At 42.5% G+C, this 18,838-nt stretch overlaps 1 protein-coding gene across 3 annotated transcripts; it reads left to right on the top strand.

The window, feature by feature from the left end:
• The first annotated feature begins 629 nt into the window (after positions 1-629).
• Positions 630-14,435, top strand: shkbp1 (SH3KBP1 binding protein 1). Of its 3 annotated transcripts, none has more exons than XR_014601360.1 (18): positions 630-801; positions 2,049-2,102; positions 2,233-2,278; positions 3,488-3,620; positions 4,158-4,238; positions 4,899-5,069; positions 5,229-5,319; positions 6,027-6,217; positions 6,380-6,495; positions 7,812-7,899; positions 7,995-8,111; positions 8,442-8,612; positions 9,318-9,473; positions 9,737-9,833; positions 9,973-10,157; positions 10,485-10,587; positions 10,735-12,771; positions 12,832-14,435. XR_014601360.1 is itself a non-coding variant. In XM_084065361.1 (17 exons), the coding sequence occupies exons 1-17, from the start codon at positions 746-748 to the stop codon at positions 11,477-11,479; spliced, it is 2,601 nt and encodes an 866-aa protein (XP_083921487.1). In that variant the 5' UTR covers positions 630-745; the 3' UTR covers positions 11,480-14,435. The 3 variants fall into 3 exon arrangements, 1 of the variants encoding a protein (XP_083921487.1); XR_014601361.1 differs by having other exon boundaries at positions 10,735-13,681; positions 13,716-14,435; XM_084065361.1 differs by having other exon boundaries at positions 10,735-14,435.
• Positions 14,436-18,838: the final 4,403 nt, after the last annotated feature.

Below are 18,838 nucleotides of genomic sequence, written 5' to 3'. Positions count from 1 at the left end.
GTTACTCAATACCGCCACCTCTGGCAGGGTCAGGTTAGACGCCTGTCTGGATAACCGGCATATGTATCACATAGGTTTAAACGTGACTTAGTGCTTCTTTTAGGCTTGTTTACATCATTGGTTCTCAAAGTGGGGTCCAGGGACCCCCAGGGCCAGGGGTCCTTGAGGGAGTTCCAGGGGGTCCCCAGCTATATGATAGATATAGGCACCAAATGGACCCTTATGGGTCTGTAACTCTGAGAGTGTACAAATGGAACCAAATGGACCCTAACGGGTCCATTTGGTTCCATTTGTACACTCTCAGAGTTAAATTGACATAGATTTTACAATATAAATTGCGGTCCAAGTGATAGAAATGCTATTAAATGTGGGTCTGTAGCCCTAATGTATGTCAAACTGGGGGTCCTTGAAATTAAAATGGTTGAGAATCACTACTAGAGCCGTAAAACAAATATTCTCTTATGGGGGTCCCTGGCATATCTTTTGAAATGGGGGTCCGCGGGCTAATAAGTGTCAATTTGGGGGTCCTTGACATGAAAAAGTTTGAGAACCACTGGTTTAAATAGACCTGGCTGCTTGTTTCTCTCTCGAAACCTGGCAACACTGAGGTGAGGAGGACTGAGGAGGAGTCAGGAGGCAGGAAGTTGGTTTCAATGGCTGAGATACAAAGTGCCCCGGCGTGTTGTTCTAATGTGGATTAAACTGAAGCCAGTCATCGTTTTGGTGTTAAAGCAAGGCTGATAAGATGTCTAGCAATGCCAGGACCGGGGACATCATTCATCTGAATGTGGGTGGAAAGAGGTGAGAGAGAAAGCCGCAGTGTTTTGCTACCTATGCTAACAAGCTAGCTTTGAGCTATGGCTAATGTTTCAGGAGGATGTTACACCGGAATTGGTGACCGTATCGATGCTGTTATTACACTTTCAGTGTGTAAGTAAAAGTATCAATACTGCAAAGTAGAAATACTCTGTTGAGTAAAAGTACAAAAGTACTGGCTTAAAAATGTACTTAAAGTACCAAAAGTAGAAAGTACTCATTATGCAAGCCAAAGTTTAAATAGGACTGAAGTGGTTAATGTTTTGTAATAATAATAATCAAAGTCTACAAAGTATCTGTTAACTAATGTTTTAAAATAATTATAGTGTAGTAAAAGTAGGCCTACAATATTTGTCTCTGAGATGATGGATTGAACATTTGTAATACTCCAGTAAAGTAAAAAAAAAAAAAAAATACCTCAATGGTACTTAAATACTGTACTTGGGCAAATGTACTTAGAAGTACAGAAGTTACTTTACACCACTGCGTCCTGAAAGTTATTTGCGGCAAAGTAACGTTTTCCACCCAAGGCTCTATGCTCAGCAGCCATATTATCACTTCTTTCACAGATGTTATCAATGATACTAATGAAGGCTGTTCCAAAAAAAATGGCCCCAAAAAATGCAACCTGCAACTACCAATATTTACAAGCAACTTTACAGAAAAATAAGCCCAAGGTCGCTTATAATAAGCCGACATGGCAACACTACTGCAAACGCACATAGTTGGAACAATGCGAAGTTGTGGGGTGACAAAAGTCACAAGCCTGAAGCCAGCCAAGCAGACTGGGCCAAAATAAGAGAAAGTTGTCATATCTGACCAAGTAACAATGATTACAGCCATAAAAATACAGCATACAGTGAGAAGACCACTGGACGTTCCAGTGATATCTGTCTATTGCTGATCTCTGATAATAGTTTATAAACGGGCCATTGTTTTTTTTTGTTCTTTGTTTTTTGTCTCTTTAGGGTGGCTTTTTCTTTAATTATGCAAATCTGACAGTGGAAAAATAAACATTTCAAAGTTAACTTGAAATAGTTATTGTGCAGACCAACATAATACAAATCATTGTTCTTAACCAAAACAAATTAAATGATGACATACTTTCACTTTAATACAAGTCTTTTTTGACCAACTCGTGGAAGAGTGTAACACTGCATCTGAAATAAAGGCATTAGTTGTTTTGCTAATGCTGAACTGTTGTAGTTAACTTGTCTGTGGTTTGTTTTTAGGTTCAGCACCTCCCGACAGACACTGACATGGGTTCCTGACTCCTTTTTCTCCAGGTGGGTGCAGCATAGAGAACATGCGTTCATCTCTCTCTCTCTCTTGATTACTGTCTCTTTCTGTCTGTCTCTTGCTTAACCAGTACTTAATTACATTTTCCACACAATCATGTTTATTTTCGTTGTCTAGTCTCCTGAGTGGCCGGATCTCTACGTTGAAAGATGAAACTGGAGCTGTAAGTAGACTGACTTATTGTGTGTGTGTGTGTGTGTGTGTGTGTGTGTGTGTGTGTGTGTGTGTGTGTGTGTGTGTGTGTGTGTGTGTACTCGGCTTGTCTATCTTGGATAGGCTCTCGTATTCAACTGTTAAAATTTTTAGACCTTCAGAGATAAGTGTGTGTGTGTGTGTGTGTGTGTGCATGCATGCATGCGTTTGTTAATTATTTGTACCTGTTTTTAGCGGTGCCAACCGCTCTACACTTGACTCTGTCCGTATGAGCGTCCGTATGTTATGTCCGTATGTTATGTCCGTATGAGCACGGGATGAGCACGGCAAAGAAGCAACACATACAAACACACGCACACACACACACACACACACACACACACACACACACACACACACACACACACACACTTGGAGATTGCCTATGCCATCTCTCCTCTCATTGGCCACACGTTTGACTCTGTCCGTATGAGCGTCCGTATGTTATGTCCGCGATGAGCACGGGATGAGCACGGCAAAGAAGCAACACATACAAACACACACACACACACACACACACACACACACACACACACACACACACACACACTTGGAGATTGCCTATGCCATCTCTCCTCTCGGAGATTGCCTATGCCATCTCTCCTCTCATTGGCCACGCGTTTGACTCTGTCCGTATGAGCGTCCGTATGTTATGTCCGGGATGAGCACGGGATGAGCACGGGATTTTAAACAGCTATAACTCCAGTTCGCAGCATGCTACGGAGTACAAATTTTGTACATGCACTACAACCACCAATACGGACGAACTGAAATTCATTAAGCCCCGCCCCCTCTGTCTTCCTATTGGCTGGGCTTCACACAGCCCTATGCCCAGTTTGCAGCATGCCACCAAGTCCAAATTTGGTATGTGGCCTTACACCACCAATAGGGACGAACTGTAATTACGTAAGCCCCGCCCCCTCTGTCTGCCCATTGGCTGGCCTATAACCAGCCATTATTCCAGTTTGCAGCACCCTACCAAGTACAAATTTGACAAGTGGACTCAGACCACCAATAGGCACCGCTTCCTTCACACAGGGTGTGATTTTTTTTCTACATGTTTTTGTACTCGCTAATCTCATTGTGTGTGTGTGTGTGTGTGTGTGTGTGTGTGCGCGCACACACACACACACACACACAACACACAAACTGTATATTGACATGCCCTATCCCTCTGTAGATCTTCATCGACAGAGATCCATCTCTGTTTGCTCCCATCCTCAACTTCCTGCGAACCAAAGAGCTCCATCCACGCTCCATCAATGTGCACATGCTCATGCACGAGGCTGAGTTCTACGGCATCACACCACTGGGTGAGACACAGTACACCACCACTTCTCCATCAGTCTGTCTGCATCACCAGACTAAAGTCCTCTCTCCAGTTCAGACTTCCATACAGCTGATTTAAAAAAATGTCATTCCTCTGCTGACTGACTATATTCATATAACAAAATGGCGATATTTTCTTAAAAGCAAAGTGTGGTTTGAGAGAGCTGCTGAAACACAGTATCTTTTAATCTCATGCTGAAGTTATATTTAATTCTGTTCAATCTCAGGATGATGCTAACCTTTTTTTTGGTGTGTACATTTTTTGATTGATTTTAGTTACATTTGTCACTAACATTTTAGTGACACTTATTACTATGTGCATGTTGTAGTAGTTGTGCCTGTATTATTTTTAAAATTCTGTTCTGTCTGTACCATTATTCTACCAGTAATACTGTATGTTCAGCTGTATTTACCTTGTGCATTCTATGTTCTAATGACTGTTCCATTGTGTGTGTGTGTGTGTGTGTGTGTGTGTGTGTGTGTGTGTGTGTGTGTGTGTGTGTGTGTGTGTGTGTGTGTAGTGCGTAAGCTGCAGTTGTGTGATGAATTGGATCGTTCGTCCTGTGGTAACGTGCTGTTTAATGGATACCTCCCTCCTCCAGGTATAAATCAATACAACTTTATAAGTACAACACACTTGATACAATAACTTTGTGGATGGGAGAGTCACCCAAAAAGACACTTAATGTACAAAAACAGTAAAACGATGTAAGACTTAACCACTTGAACCCTAGCATCCCTGTTCTGGGCCTAACGACGCGGTGTGAGTTTGTAGATCGGCTATTGCTGGCGAATGTTCCCCCAGAATACGGGGCGCTAGGGTTCTTTACATTATAATCTCAATAGAAGTCAATGAGGTTTTGGGCAAACTTTACACTTGATTTTATTACCTTACTTTTCAAAAATACTTTGTTTTCAATCGCTAGTTTATAGTCTTTTTTTAAATCATCATGATATGACTTTAGTAAATTATGGTCCCATTAATTTTAAAATGTATGATAAGGTAGGTTATGTTTCTAGGCTTTCTACTGGTGAAGACCAATGGCATTAATTTCTGTTTGCATTTCGGACCGGATATAGAAAGATGGCTGAAAGATTTGAAATTGCTGAAAAATAGGCTTCATTTACTGTCTGTAGAAACCAATGGCGTGACGCTGTCCATATGTTTTTACAGTCTATGGTTGGAATTGAAGTTCCTCCAGTCTTTTCACTGAGACATGTATTGATGTGTTCATAGCAAGTGTCTCTGTCTTTGTTCTCAGTGTACCCGGCCAAGCGCCGTAACCGCCATAGTGTGGCAGGACCCCAGTACATGGGCAGCCGAGCCAATCCTATAGAGAGGGCTCCTGTCAGACGCAGTAACACTATGCCTCCTAACCTGGGGAACTCTGGGATACTGTTGCGAGCTGCGACAGAGGAGAGGACGTCTGGAGGTAAGAATGCACACGTTTTTTTAAGCAAGGTGGGCTCTGGTCATAAGAAAGTCATCTTGACATGTTCTCTAATCTCTCCCCCCGTGTGTGTGTGTGTGTGTGTGTGTGTGTGTGTGTGTGTGTGTGTGTGTGTGTGTGTGTGTGTGTGTGTGTGTGTAGGTCATTCCTCTGACCCAGGAATGGTTCGTATTATCTGTGGGCATCACAACTGGATTGCTGTGGCGTATGCGCAGTTTGTCGTCTGTTACAGGTGAGCAATAACACTGTTCAGTTTGTAGTCTGTTACAGGTACACTCCTGATTGGGGATGGCGATTGTCCATTTTTAGCAATTCATTAGCCATTATCGATCCTGCTTATCGATCCGACTCCTTATCAATCCTTTTTTAATATTGGTAGTTGTTGGCAAATTGGCGCTTATCTTGTTTTTTGTTTTGCTTTCCCCCCTGTCTGTTGTGGGTTGTGTTGTGAAGCACTTTGTGAACTTGTTTTTGAAATGTGCTACACAATTAAAGATTATATTATTATATTATCTGCAGCACTTTATCACTTTCATTTAATTTCTGCAGACAATCAAAGGTAGAGCATGTTGTCTTCAACTGATGTGCAACATTGAAGCAATAGTGCATGCAAGCCATTAAATTCAGTTCCTTGTTTTTACCGGTAGTTGGCAATAAATTCAACAGAAGTCAAAAGCGACATAGATATGTTTGTGCTAGTAATTTGATGTCAATGACATAACTCTCACCTCTCGAGACTAGTCGTCACATCAGGCCTCGCTAGAATCGATTAGAGAATTGTTAAGCCAAAACCTTATCGATTTCAGATACTCAATAACTTTGGCATCGATTTCGATCCCCATCCCTACTGATTAATAACGTCTATCAGTAACACTGATCACAGATCCGACATTTATATCAGGGACTCTGTTCTAACTCTCTCTCCATCTTTCTCTCCAGGGTAAAGGAGTCTACTGGCTGGCAGCAGGTCTTCACTTCCCCTCGTCTTGATTGGCTGATTGACCGGGTGGCACTCAATGCCAAGGTGATGGGCGGGTCACTAGGCGACAATGACAAGATGGTGGCAGTCGCTGCAGGAACAGATATCATCCTGTGGTCCATTTGTCCAGATGGCAACGGAAACGAGATTGGTGAGACACTGTCTGTCCTCTGAGATACTTTCTGTCCTCCTTTATACTGGAAAGCACGGGGCTGAGGTAGTTGTGAGGTTGAAATTGGGGGAACGCATTGAAAGAACACAAATCGACCCCCTGATTACCTGATTGTGAATGACCACTTCCTATTTCCTGTAGGTGTGTTCAGTCTGAACGTTCCTGTGGAGGCTCTCTTCTTCGTTGGTAATCAGCTCATCGCTACCAGTCACACAGGGAAGGTGGGGGTGTGGAATGCTGTCACCAAGCACTGGCAGGTACTGTAGGACACACGCACACACGCACGCACGCACGCACACACGCGCACGCACGCACACACACACACACACACACACACACACACACACACACACACACACACACACACACACACACACACACACACACACACACACACACACACACACACACACACACACACACACACACACACACACACACACACACAGTACCTGTATTGGATTTATGGTTGGTTGGTTCTCCCTTCTAGCCTGGTAAACCCTCCCTCCGGAAATCTCATTTCCATTTGATTTCAGGAGTGAGTCTGGCCTGAACCACCTTTCTGCAATATTCGCTGTGGGCTGGAGTTGGGCGGGAGTAATACCGTTGACTGACAACCCCTTCAGCCAATGATCGTTTTTCCCCTTCAGCCAATTTCAGTGGATTTTTACCACCTCCGTCACTAATATGACGCAACGGGACTTTTGAGATCGCCATGCCCAAAATAGGTTGCCTTATTGGGATACATGCGTGCCACAGCCCGCCCCTCCCGGTTCTCTGAATTTATATTTTTAAATAGGCTCTGTCATGATTAATTGACCACATATATGAAGTTAAACAACTAAATTCTATCCAAACGATATCTTAATAGTAAATTCCGTGCCTCAAAAAAGAAGTTTGAGACCGTTTTAAAACCGAAAATAAGAATTGACGGCACTCGCAGAAACAACAATGGCTGCCGTTCGTCTTTTGTCGGCCCCAGTCAGGCTGCACTCGGCTTCATTCGGGCTCACTCGAACTCGCCACCTGATTGGCCAACTGTCGCTGTCAATCACAGAACGATGAGCGCCGACGCTGATAGGCTCGTCAGTTCGGCGTATAGAGCGAATATTGCAGAAAGGCGGATCAGCCCAGACTCACTCCTGAAATCAAATGGAAATGAGATTTCCGGAGGGAGGGTTTACCAGGCTATCTCCCTTCAAGTTGTTGCTCCAGTTCATAGCCACTTTCTCCTATGCTGTCTGTGTGCTACCAACCTGCTGAGGCTGCTAGCTGACACCAAGATGTGGCCACGGCTGCTGCTGTCGGCCAAGACTAGTTCCAGCCATCTATAATTTGTTCATTATGGCTAAAATTATAACACATGTTATTCACAATTAGTTGAACATGTTTGGGATGTTCAACTTATATCGATGTGTCTCTGGCTCTCTTGATCTCAGTCTCTTTCTGTTTGGTTTGTTCACGTGTTTCCATATAATGATATGAATACAGTTTCTAAATAAGTTAACTAAAGGAAGGTTCAAGTTGTCATGAATTGAAGGTGTGACTGTAGAATTGCATTTTGTGAACGTAGAACCAGGATGTGGTTCCTATCAACAGTTACGACACTGCTGGCTCCTTCCTCATCCTGGGCTGCAACAATGGGTCCATTTACTACATAGGTGAGTGTGGACTATCCCTCTGTCTTCTGTACAGCAGCTAATGTGTAAGCTTAAAGCTAAGGTCTTACTGATCTGTTATTGTGTGTTGTTTTTAGATGTTCAGAAGTTTCCTCTGAGAATGAAAGATAATGACTTGTTGGTGACAGAGCTGTACAGAGACCCAACTGAAGACGCCATCACTGCCCTGAGTGTTTACCTCACGCCAAAAACAAGTATTACTATTATTACTACTAGTACTACTACTAAACTGTGTGTGCGTGTGCGCGTGCATGTGTGTGCGTGTGGGTGTGAATAAATACCTTGAACCCACAACTGATAATACTGTTACCACAACCCTGCCAAAACTTGTATTACTACTTGTGCTACCAGTACTGTTAATCTTAACCTGAGTTTGTGTGTTTCTAGGGCTGCAACTAACATCATTGTTATAATTGATTAATCTGTTGATTATGTTTTTCAATTATTAAATCAATCTATGCAATTCATTTAGAGTTTGACCATAAAATGAATGAATGAATGGTTTCACCCCTGTGTGTTCCCAGGTGACAGTGGGAACTGGATAGAGATAGCATATGGAACCAGTTCAGGGGCGGTGAGGGTCATAGTTCAACACCCAGAGACAGTGGGTTCAGGACCTCAGCTGTTCCAGACCTTCTCTGTTCACCGGAGCCCTGTCACCAAGATCATGTTGTCTGAAAAACACCTCATATCAGGTACGAAAATCCGACATTTAACCATGCATTGTTTAACCATGCATTGTTTTTGTGTGTCACTATGTGCCGTTAATAACCAGTATTGAGTTACATTACTTTTAAAAGTAATTCATAATGATTACAGTCATTAGAAAGTAATTATTTAGGTTACAATGACCTACTGAGAAAAGTAACTTGTTAGAATACTAATGCATTACGTTGCGATTTCTTGGGCAAGTTGGTTATATTGTCCAGAGGGAGTGTAGGCTACTCATTGACCCTACTGTACGTTTACGCTCAAAGGTTAACATACTTAGGCTCATTGAGTAGCCTACACTCCCTCAAAGTAATGTGTTAGGCATAAAATCAACCTGACAGACACTTGTCACCCAGGCATAATGTTACATTTTGTGTTCTTCTTAGCCCTTTCACCAACAAATTCAAAATAATTTGAATACTTCTATGATGTAAAGGCTGTCCTTTCTGCCCTATCTGAATCTGCCATTTCGCTACAGTAGCTGACTGAGCTGCACATTGATGGAAACATAGGTATCTTCATTATTCCACAGCCAGTGATGTGCATACATTTTACTGGATGAATTAGAATCATCAATTAACTGAAGCCTGCGCTGAATTCATGCGCTGAATCGAGGCAGATGATCTACTGCTGATATAGAATTATTTCTTGAAACAAGGAACCCTGAACATTTGTGTTTGGTTTGTCAGTGTGTGCAGATAATAACCATGTGCGCACATGGACGGTGACTCGGTTCAGAGGAATGATTTCCACCCAGCCTGGCTCCACCCCTCTCACCTCCTTCAAGATCCTCTCATTGGATGATATCGATGCACATGGAGGATGTAGCGCTGGAACAGAGATAGGTAACACAAATATGCACACTAGTGTTTCTATTAACCATTAAACACCAGCTTTTTAGATTAAAAGCTTGTCAGAGACAATGTCTAGTATTTAAACATTGGCCGAAGTACATAAAAAATGTTTTGGTCTAGATCTAATTTGGCCGGAAATCCCCTTTAAGTGGTCAGGGCTAAAAGTAAGAGGCAGGGTTAGGTGCTCAGGTCTAATGTTATGGGACTAGGGGTTAGTGGTTAAATGTGTATTAAATGTATCATTGTTATAACAGGTCCATATGGAGAGAGAGATGACCAGCAGGTGTTCATACAGAGAGTGGTACCAGACACTGATAAACTCTACGTTAGACTGTCTTCTAATGGGAAGAGGTAAGACTTGTGTGTGTGTGACAGTCAGTCAGTCAGTCTCAGGGTGTGTGTGAGCTACTTTAAATAGATGGTATGTCCATCACAGCATCCATGATCCATGAGTGTGTTTACATCTAACCTGTGTGTGTGTGTGTGTTAGGGTGTGTGAGGTGCGTTCAGTTGACGGAACATCCATCACATCATTTGTGGTCCATGAGTGTGAAGGTTCCAGCCGCATCGGCTCACGTCCACGGCGGTATCTGTTCAGTGGCCATGGCAACGGCAGCATCCAGATGTGGGACCTGACAACCGCCATGGACATCGCTGGCAAGGTCGACATCAGAGGTTAGACACTTTGAGGTTATCATGTTTGAATAGATAACTTGAATAATGGTTTAGTGAAGTGAATCGTGTGAACATCACCAAAATGTTTTTGTTTTTTTGTCTTTGTTGTTCCATATTATAAAATGAAAAGTCATGCCTCTGTATGCTGGTTAGTAAACACATTCATCAATTTTAAAATGTCTCAGTTCAGAGATTCAGTTGTTTATTTTGAGGCTTGAATGAATCAACAAAATAAAATGTACAACATTACATGTTTATATAATTATAAATTGTAAAACACATTTAGAAATCTGACTGATCTGAGCTCTTTGATTGGTTGTCTGGTAGCGCTGGGTGGGCCCACAGAGGAAGAGCTGTTGGAGCTGTTAGAGCAGTGTGACCTCGCCATGACCCGAACACCTGACAGCACCCCCAGAACCTCCACCTGCAGGTACACACACACACACACACACACACACACACACACACACACAAGAATTAAATGACATCGAAAACCCCTCTACAAGGGTCTAATTTGACCCCAAACCACTGATGTAAATGACAAATAAAACAAATATGAATCTTGTCTCTCTCTCAGCCTCCTGTCCCAGCTGAGTGAGTCCTCCAGGAGTGATCGTCTGCATGGAGGAAGAGGAGGAGGCTTCACTTCTGCTTCGTTCGGTGGTAGCCTCCCTCGCCAGGCCCCACCCCCTCCCATTCCGCTGGCCAAACCTCCCCGAGAACACGGCCTGTCCGCCGGGTTCACCACCGCACCACAGTCCCTTTCCCTAGCTGGAGGCGGTGCTAATCCTAACTCTAGTCCCAACCATTGTCCTAGTCCTAGTCTGTCCTCTGCTCTCAGACACCCAGACAGGGAGAGGGAGTCTCTCCGTCGGGGCAGCTTTGTGGAGCGCTGCCAGGAGCTCGCCAAAGGCTCGGAGGCTGCAGGCGGGCAGGGGTTTGGCGTCATGGTGGGGTCAGAGGGCGTAAGGCGGAGCCTGGCGGTGTGTAGCGAGTTGGAGGCCAGGTTGGGCCTGAGAACAGCCGGAATGTTCTCTGTTTCTCCCGGCGGACACCTTGGAGTTGGAGCACCTTCGCTGTCGTCGTCGTCATCGTCGCTGTCCTCACATAGGAGGCCAACGCCCACTTCCCCATTAAGTCCTGCCCCTGTGGCAACAGTCAGCCCCACGCGACCACAGCAGACCCCTGTTTCACCGAGACGTGGCATTGGTTCCTCACCCACCGATGTCCTGCCTTCCCCTGAAGGTCCACCCAATCCAGACAGCCCATCCTCTGGGCCTCCAACCAGTCCTAAACCTCCCATGAACGAGACTAGTTTCTGATTGGCTGCTGCCGTGACGGGCTGAGTCTGATTGGACAGTAAGGTCAGGCTGAATATGGCAATGCCAAATCAATACAACTCCCACCAGAGGCCTTTGGCATCCCTTCCCATCCACAGTCACCTAGATTTTAAACCATCTTGGGTATTGGGATCCAAAGTTGCGGAGGTGAAAACGTCATCATTGTTGGATTATTATGGACCTCAGCCACACTGGAGAAATCCGAATTTCTCAAGAGTGGTGATAATAAATATTTAACATGTATAAACTGGGAGCAATATCTTTGTAACTTAGGACCTACAGCAATACATGTGGTCGGTCTACTCTACCAGACAATTTGACAGGTGACCAGACATCGTTTGGAGGCCATTTTATTCTAAAAGCCTAGTTACCTGGTAAAATGGGTTGTTGGTCTCTGGTGTGCTTAGTAACACTGGCACCTCAACAGTCTTCCACTGTCTGACCTATTAACAGCTCCTGCTTGGTACAGGAGTAGATCAAGTATTGTTTTGTAGCAGTTAATGGTTTGTTATACATTCTAAACCTTAGTTATCACCACACAGAATGTCATTCCTGCTATTTGTTTTTTAGGCCTAGTTTTGGTAGCCAATCTACAAGCTCGCAACGTGTCGTGCTGCGACATCAGCTAACTCTTTGGGCAACACAATGCTCTGTATCCTGACCAAACCAACCGAAACGTGTGAGACTTTAATGATGTGGTGTGAGACACTCAGTGCCGAAATTCACACTTGGCTGCTCACAGCCTGTGAGACTTTTCCAAATTATGTCCCTACAATCTAGCTCACAGGGGTTGTCGTTATGGTCAAACATGCGTGTCCCGGTCACCTCCATCTTTAGCTGTACCAAAGGCAATTACTGTGGTGCAACAGAAGTATACCTGTCTATCCAGTCTCATTCTGTGGTTTGTACAGTTTTACCATTTGGCTTTTACAAATGTTACAATGTGCTGAATTATTTGTACAATATGCAAAAACTAAACTGAATGTGTAGTGAAATATGCTAATAATGCTAAGACTAAAATGACTTGTGTTCATTGTCTGAAGGAAGAGTATTGTGTGATTGGCTGAAAGGCATTTTTGTCTTGTTATTGGCCAATCAACGTCATGTCTCATGATTAGTTGAAGGAATATTTGTGTTATTTGTAGTTTCATTAGATGCTACAGTTCACTCCCAGTTAATATAATGTTTAATTTATAGCACATGGTGTCTGCATGGTTAGACTGAATTTACAGATACAACATTTAATGTATAGGACAGGGTGTCCTCGGCTCATGGTGAGAATGCATTTATAGATACAACATTTAATTTATAGGACAGGGTGTCCTCATGGTGAGAATGCATTTATAGATACAACATTTAATTTATAGGACAGGGTGTCCTCATGGTTAAAATGCATTTATAGATACAACATTTAATTTATAGGACAGGGTGTCCTCATGGTTAAGAGTGCATTTACAGGACAAGAAAGCTCCCTGGTGCAACTCCTGTGAGTGTCCTTGAGCAAAACACTGAAACTCCCATTTATAAGATGAGAACTACACCCACATGTAGCCCAGTGAGTTCTGTAGAAGTGCCTTTATATACTTTGTGTGTATGCGCAAGCCACAAGCTTATTCAGAGTCTGAGTTAATACTTAAGTCATCAGGTGAACTGATGGATGTGTTCTAGTTTTAACTGTTTGTGCCTCAGTTATGATCTAATCTCATGTCTTACATGAGGAGAAACCACAGAGTTTAATGTTTGAACTGGTGGTCCTGCAGTATGCAACAGTACCAGGGTTGAGGGTTCTATTTTCCCTGTAGGTCAGTTGATAGAGCAAGGCAGTAACAGTGCCACGGCTGAAGATTGGGTTGTACAGGACAGTATCTGTGTGAAAGCCTGATTATTGTATGTATATTGTCGATGTTCTGTCATATGTTTTCCCTCTTTTGTCTTATTTTTCTTTTCTATATTAGTCTAATCTTTTCCAGTCATGAATTATTTTGTCATAAATTCTTTCTTTCTTTTAACTGCTTGAACCCTATAGTGGCACTATTCGGGGCATGTCATAATAGACATTCTGTGAAAAAAGCTCTATAAGCTCACAACACATCGCATTGAGACACATTGTCAGCTTTTACAGTAGATCAGCTATGTTCAGCTAAGGGATTTGGTGTAGAGGACGTGGAAAAAGGAATGGATCTAGTTTAGACCCCTGGGTGACCCTGTTCAAATGAAGTATATAAAGTGGTTAAGTTGTAGGTGTCTCTGCTGGTTTTACTGGTGTGCTTTCAGAGCCATACATATACACCAGGCATAAGTCCACATTGTCCAGTAAATGTGGAACAATGGCAACAGCAATGTCACCATGGTGACATGGACAACATGCAGCAGGACTGGAGCCAATATGGAAGGCTTCTGGGCTGTAGTCCAGTGTGGTGTAGAGTACAACCAATGTATGTATTGTATTCAATACAGTAGTGTTAAATTGTTAGTACTTAGTAGTCACATTTTAATACAGTTGTTGGAAATGAGATTGATAGCAATGATGGTTATGTTACATCACGGTCATGACTGATTATTTACAATTATTATGCCGTCCTGCTGCTTGACAGAACAGGAGACATTCTCGTCGATTTGGTCTGTGAAGCATCATTCCTTTCTTCTGTTGTCACTCCAACATGACGGGTCGGTGACCACTTCCTAAGACACCTCAATTACAAAAGAGCTGTAGTTCGTATTAAACATTTATCGCAATTCTTCTTCCATCATTTTCTGTAGACTTCTCATGTTTAAATGTGTCATTGACCAAATGGGTTTGAAATGTTTGTAGGCTACTGACTGAGCAGCATGGTTGATAATGCTTTGATATATTGACTGTGGTTGAGCTTTGTGCACGTGGGCACTGAAGTTTCTTTTATATAAAACTGCTGTTCATTTTTATGAATAAATAAATAAGATGTACTAATAATCATTTTTGTTTTTCATGATAAACACATTATTTATTTTTATTTACCAGATATACACATTATTACCAGCTCAGTGGCTTGTGGTCAGAGTGTCTGCCCTGAGACTGGGAGGTCGAGGTTCGATTCCCTGGCCGGGTCATACCAAAGACTATAAAAATGGGACCAAATGCCTCCCTGCTTGGCACTCCGCATCAAGGGTTGGATTGGGGTAAGTAAGTTAAGTTCCCTGTGACATACTAGCGTCATGTCCAGGGGGTGTACTTGTAGGCTACATCAAGCCACCTCACGCTACAGAAACAGGAGATAGGCTCCTGCCCTATGGGCCTCATGGCTTGGTAAGGCTTACATTCTTTACACACTATTAAGGACACATGAAGAGAAGACAGAGTATTTACAGTATGTTCTGATACCACAGCTTGTCAAAAGGCAAGAAGGCTGGCTGATATGGATACATTTGGAATAATGATTGCATACAGTAGACTAGAGTACTGTACTATTGTATTGCCTACTCTACTGAGTAGGCGATGCTATTTACCCTGCAGCTAGAAAACTGGAGTAGACTAAAGGGGGAGAAGAACCTAAACGCAACTTTACTGGAGAAGAAATCATGTAACTAACTTATCATAAATGTAACAATGTAAAATAATAAACTGTAGAAGGAAACAATGTAAACATTAACTGTAGAATGTTGCTTGCAACTTAACCCCATTGTGTGACCTCACCTTCTGTTATTATAGTGTTATCAACAGTCTAACAATGTCATCAATTGCCCAGGTACATACAGAAAATGGGTTAGATTACCCTTTGGGTCATTTGGGGTACCACTTCCCCAACACCTTTCCCCCCAACCTTTCTTTTATTTTTTTGTGTGGTAGATTTGTCGGCTAAAGTTTGTGTCACGCTGCTGCCATGGGTGTAAATGGTTGTTCCTTATAGCCATGCAAACTATATCAGACGAATAGCATTTAACTACTATGTTACCATGTTGTTGTACTGTATTATTATGTATTATGATGGCACAGTTATGCGGAACAAACTCGACATTTTGCTGCTTGTAGTAGTGACAAATCAAACCCTTCTTGATCTTGATTTCTCTCAATATGAACGGAAGACTGATGTCATAGTACTGACTAAGAAATCTTAAACTAACACATTTCAAATTATATTTCTTTGCCAAACAGCCTACGTAATGACATCATCACACAATGACATCACAACATCATCACAACCATATCATTGTCCTTTAAAAGGAAATGTCCAATTAACAAAACATCAGTTAGTAACTTGTAACTTGATCTGCAAGATCTGTAAATTGTCAAATGTTTCATTGGACGGTACATCTGAAAAGCGGACCATATGATTACTTGGGCAGCGCTGCTGTGGTAGTCGGGCTCATTGGAGAGCTGACTGGAGGTACCAATGACCTCTCTCTACAAGTTTGACACCACCACAATGGTCTGGTCTTTAACACCAGAGGCACTCCACCACCTGTTTCTGTAGGTCACTCTGCCACCATTATCGGGACGAAGATGTTTGTATTTGGGGGCTGGGCCGGGTACAGGGACAACATCAGAATGTTTGACACAGAGACTGACTGCTGGCTGAGCATGCCTACTCATCTTTGTCAAAGTAAATGATTCAGCCTTTGCCTACAATGGAGAACTGTACATATTTACCTTCAAAGATCTGTGGAAATTCAACCCATAGACCTTCTCCTGGAAGAAGTTTGAGCCTAAGGGGAAAGGCCCAGTACAGAAGTCTTTCTTGCAATGTTGCATGGTGGGAGATCATATCATCATTGCTGGAGTACCCATAGAAAAGCGCACACAGAAGGAGTATGACATCTTAGACTTCAGTCCTAGTCTGAAAATGTTATGCAAGCTAGCAGATATTCAATACGGTCTGGAACAGTCAGAACTCCCACACAACATCAGGTGGGAACTGGCAGCCATGACAACCAAGCAACTGAAAAATAACAGAGCCTTCTAAAACAAAACAAAAAGTTGTTAGCCCACTATAACCAATAAACCAATATAAATACATTGAATAAATTCACAATCGCAATAGTTTTGCCAATTTCTTTTTCACACAAACAAACCTCAAACAAAATAAAGCGGAACACAATCAACAAAACACAAACATCAAAAAAATAAATACCAAAGCCCAAATGCAGCATCACTGAACAAATAAAGCTTAAAAACTTTACCTCACACCATCCACAATTACCATTACCATTACCCTTCAGAGACCGACACACCATCAGATGATTGTACACAAGCACTTATTTATAACAGGATTTAGAACTGGGGTTTACAAAAATAGCAGATATAAAAGTTCACAGTTATCTGATATTTTTGAACATTTTAGAAAAATGTTGAAAGTGTTTGAAAAATGTTGAATCATTTTGAATGTCTTTAACACAACTCTTCTCTTCACTTGCATAGCCATAGTACTTTTTAAAAATAATAATAATACATACATACAATTTGTTAGAGCCAATTTAGTTATCTATATTTTATTTACTGTTTCGGACACCCGTTGCTGCCCCCCGCTGCTTGAGCTATGCAATAGAACCCACAGGGTGCGGGCACCCCTTGATTAAGGAATGACAGACAGACTGTCGGGAGGACAGTTGGACAGGGGGAAATGTTTGGAGCTAGAGTGAGGACGGCAGCAAACAGTTTTTTGACCACGAATACAACTTGATTTAGAAAGAAGAAATTAGAAAGTTTTTTGTTTGTTACTTTGTACTGGACTGAACTCACATTTATACTGAAATTACACCACACAGCGAAGCCGATCGTTTGATCGTTTTTAAGTTTGTTTTGTTAAAACAACGCTGTTATTACAACTGGACCCTTGAATAAGTGCGTCTCAACTTTAACCGTCTCCGCGCTGGCTGGCGACTTGAAAATAAAGGTAGGACAAGTCTCCGTGACAAAGTCAAAAAACTTGCTGGGTTGCAAGTAGGAACCAATTGGACCCCCGCCCCCCTTGGACACCCCCGTAGAACCGAAAGGATCGGCTCGGGACGAGTGAGTACTGTGTATAGGACACAGGAGGATAAACACAGAAGCTAAATGTCTGTGTGATTGTTCATTATATTGGATGTTTTGTTTTGAATGCGCGCGGCGCATCGCAACGTATATAATGAACGCGCGTAGCGTAACGGAGCGCATATAAGGAATGAAGCTGCTTTACAGATCACGTTAACGGTAAAAAGTGTCCGCTAGATAATAATTAAAGCACAACGTATAACGTGAATTCTAAACACTGATTAGAATGGCGGAGGAAACAGTGGACACTGCTCTGGAGGGAGAGAGGCAGAGCTTCAACCTAAGTTTGGAACAGCTAAAAAAGGCTAGAAAAGGCAAATTAGGAGCATGTACACGGAAAATGAATGAATTAAAGGGCATGATTGACGCGAATGAAAATGCGGAAAATATGCAACAAGGCTATGAAATGTTTGAACTGCTCTGTTATGAATTTGGGACTGTTCATAAATCTGTGCAAAGTATGCTGCCAGAGAAAGACAGAGAAACGGATCAGATGGACTGGTATGAACCAAGAGTGAAACCATTTGAGCAATTTTTGGAAAGTCTAAATAATATGTTAGCTCAAACTCGAGCAGAGGCAGAGAGTGCACAATTGCACGTTGACCCACAGGATAGCATCTCTAATGTGAAATCTAACCGTTCTAAAGGTGGATCAAAAGCGTCATCCTCTGTGTCATCTGCACACCGTAAAGCCCTGGCAGATAAAGCAGCACTACTTGCCCGCCAGGAAGCAAATAAAGAATTAAATACACTTGAACAGGAGAGATTACTTTTGAATTCAAAAATCCAAGACATGCATATTAGAGCAGGGCTAGCAGAATCTAATGCCAAAATAAAAGTCCTGGAAGGACAAAGTGGCCAATCAGATGGCATGAACTCCTATGTTGAAAGACAAAGGCAAAGAAGATCAAACCCCCCCTCAGAGGCTGAAGGGTCCCCCATCGAATATGCTAATATAGGGACAATCCCCAAAACACCACTGCAAAGAATCCTACAGCCAAATATCAAACTAACACGAGGACCATCTGCCTCAACCCCCAAATCAGAAAGCAAGTTTGACCAATTACCACAGGCAAGCCGTATACAAAATAGGGGCATGCCCACTCAGCACCCAAATGAGTTATCTTCTGTGATGAAGAGACAGAATGACATGTATGACTTACTGGCAATTCAACACCAACAAGCCTTACTGCCAGTAAGGGAAATACCTGTATTTGATGGAAACCCTCTGAATTTCAGAACATTCATGCGAGCATTTGAATATGGAATAGAAGATAAGACAAAAAATAGTCAAGACCGGCTTTACTATCTCGAACAATACACAACAGGTCAACCCA

The sequence above is a fragment of the Gymnoscopelus microlampas genome, assembly GCF_963454915.1.
Source record: "Gymnoscopelus microlampas genome assembly, chromosome: 8".
In the NCBI taxonomy this organism is placed as follows: Eukaryota; Metazoa; Chordata; class Actinopteri; order Myctophiformes; family Myctophidae; genus Gymnoscopelus; species Gymnoscopelus microlampas.
Note: the sequence above shows the minus strand (reverse complement) of the source record. Positions and strands in the feature narration are given on the sequence as shown.